Consider the following 2,171-nt stretch of genomic DNA (forward strand, 5'->3'; position numbering starts at 1 on the left):
GTTGAAATAAGATTGTTGCCAAACTTTAAAATGACTAGAATAGCATCACTTTCTAAGATTTGCACACGAAAAAATTGTCAAGCCTAATTCACCCCTTCTAGTCATCTTGATTCTTTCAGATACTGTCAGCCCGTCTAACTGCGCAATAATGAGTTGATTATTTTTAAAGCAAGTTTTAAAATCTAGCCCAACGTCGGGTGCAATTTTTAGCGAAATTCAAATTTCTCTATATTTACCCACATGTCGGTAACCTAGTCCATATATATGGTAAGTGATTTATATAGGTACATATGTTACACAAGACTTCAGCAGTAGTGAGTGTGAGTCTGGTGACACGGATACAAATTGATAATACTAGCAAATACTACTGGCAAGCGAGCGCCAAGGTCACCTCTAGTCTAGAAACAAAACAAGCAGTGTAGCCGGACCAGCCGGAAAAAACATGCTCTTGTGGGGCCGAAGCTGTGTAGCTTGGCATGTACGAATCCCTGGCTGGCATGCGGCGACCAAACCGACCTTCTTGCCAGCGTCGGATTTCGACTCGCAGTCGACTTCGGCTCAGCCATCGTCGGAGTCGGACTCACACCGCTGTGTATATAGTTGCCGCCGCCGCTTCCGCATGGTTCGCAACTTCGCATCGTTACCAGCTTTCCGCCGTCGTCTCGCCCTCCCCCCTCCTCTCGCCGATCAGCCCGTCGCCTACCTTCCCTCCGCTCGCGCGCGATGACCGCCTGCGTAGAGACCGCCGCCGCTCCCCACCGCGCCGCAGCCGCGCCACGGAGCCGCAAGAGGATGCGCGTCGCCATGGGCACCACCGACGACTACGAGGAGACTTGCCGCCTCGGCGAGGGGGCCTTCGGCGCCGTCGTCAAGGCGCGCCACCGCGCCACCGGCCGGGCCGTCGCCATGAAGTACCTCGGCGGGCCCGTCGGCGGCCACGCGGCGGCGTCGCTGCTGCGGGAGGCGCGCTTCCTCGAGGCGTGCGCCGCGAACCCGTTCGTCGTCGGCTCCCGCGGCCTCGCCCGCGACCCGGCCACCGCGGAGCTCTGCCTGGTCATGGAGTGCGGCGGCGCGAGCCTCGGCGCCCTGCTGCGCCCCAACGGGAGCCCGACGCCGCTGCCCGAGGCCACGGTGCGCGCCACCATGCGGCAGCTGCTCAAGGGCGCCAAGAGGATGCACGACGCCCACGTCGTCCACCGCGACATCAAGCCGGAGAACATCCTCGTCAGCGACGACGGCGCCGTCAGGTTCTGCGACTTCGGGCTGGCCGTGCACATGGCCGAGCGGCCACCGTACGAGCGGGCCGGCACGCTGTGGTACATGGCGCCCGAGGTGCTGCTGGACAAGCCCGACTACGACGCGCTCGTCGACACCTGGTCGCTCGGCTGCGTCATGGCGGAGCTCATCGACGGGAGGGTGCTGTTCGAGGAACACGACTCTGAAGACCAGCTCTGCGCCATCTTTGGCCTGCTCGGCATGCCAAACGACACGACATGGCCGTGGTTCTCGTCCACGCCGTTCGGCGCCCAGATCCCGGAACTGGAGAGGCAGCGGCGCAAGTGCAACCTCCTAGGCTGCAAGTTCCCCGAGTCGAAGCTGTCCAAGGAAGGATTCGATGTCCTCAGTGGCCTCCTCACGTGCAACCCTGACAAGCGGCTCACGGCAGCTGCCGCGCTTAAGCTACCATGGTTTCGCCGAGATGGACGAGCTGCAGCAGCTGGCCAAGAAAGATGACGCGATATCGCCGCTGTTGCCAAAGAGATCGATCGATTAAGCCATGCTGATGGTTGCTGTAACGTTTTCAGTAATTAGATGTAAATTGTATTGTTTGAACTGAATCCGTTTCTGCTGTCTCTCCCAATGAATTTGATTGGTCTTGCCGTAATCATGTCACGCTGGCTGAGCTCGGAGTTGCCTAGGTTTCTCTGAATTTTGGCATGCCAGATTCAAATAGTACGCACACACACGACAATGCGAGCATCGAATCTGAATATGATAAACTCGCAATAACAATGATACTGAGTCAAACAACACACGAGATCACTACATAACAGAAGCAACACGATGGTGTAGCTAACAGATCAGGACTGCCCAACAGACTGAACCAAGTAACAAAAAGCTTGCATTTGCTTTGGCACTCATGCAGATGCTCAGTAGCACTTCAATTTAAC

At 57.1% G+C, this 2,171-nt stretch overlaps 1 protein-coding gene across 1 annotated transcript; it reads left to right on the forward strand.

Annotated features, from left to right (window-relative positions):
• The first annotated feature begins 723 nt into the window (after positions 1–723).
• LOC112885345 (putative cyclin-dependent kinase F-2) lies at positions 724–1,734 on the forward strand. The gene has a single exon (XM_025950980.1). It carries the CDS (start codon positions 724–726, stop codon positions 1,732–1,734), a length of 1,011 nt encoding a protein of 336 aa, XP_025806765.1.
• The last annotated feature ends 437 nt before the right edge of the window (positions 1,735–2,171 follow it).

Source organism: Panicum hallii, chromosome 3, assembly GCF_002211085.1.
Source record: "Panicum hallii strain FIL2 chromosome 3, PHallii_v3.1, whole genome shotgun sequence".
Classification (NCBI taxonomy): domain Eukaryota; kingdom Viridiplantae; phylum Streptophyta; class Magnoliopsida; order Poales; family Poaceae; genus Panicum; species Panicum hallii.

Bases quoted from the DNA above. Each gene is read 5' to 3' on its own strand.
- LOC112885345 (XM_025950980.1), top strand. From the start codon at position 724: ATGACCGCCTGCGTAGAGACCGCCGCCGCTCCCCACCGCGCCGCAGCC.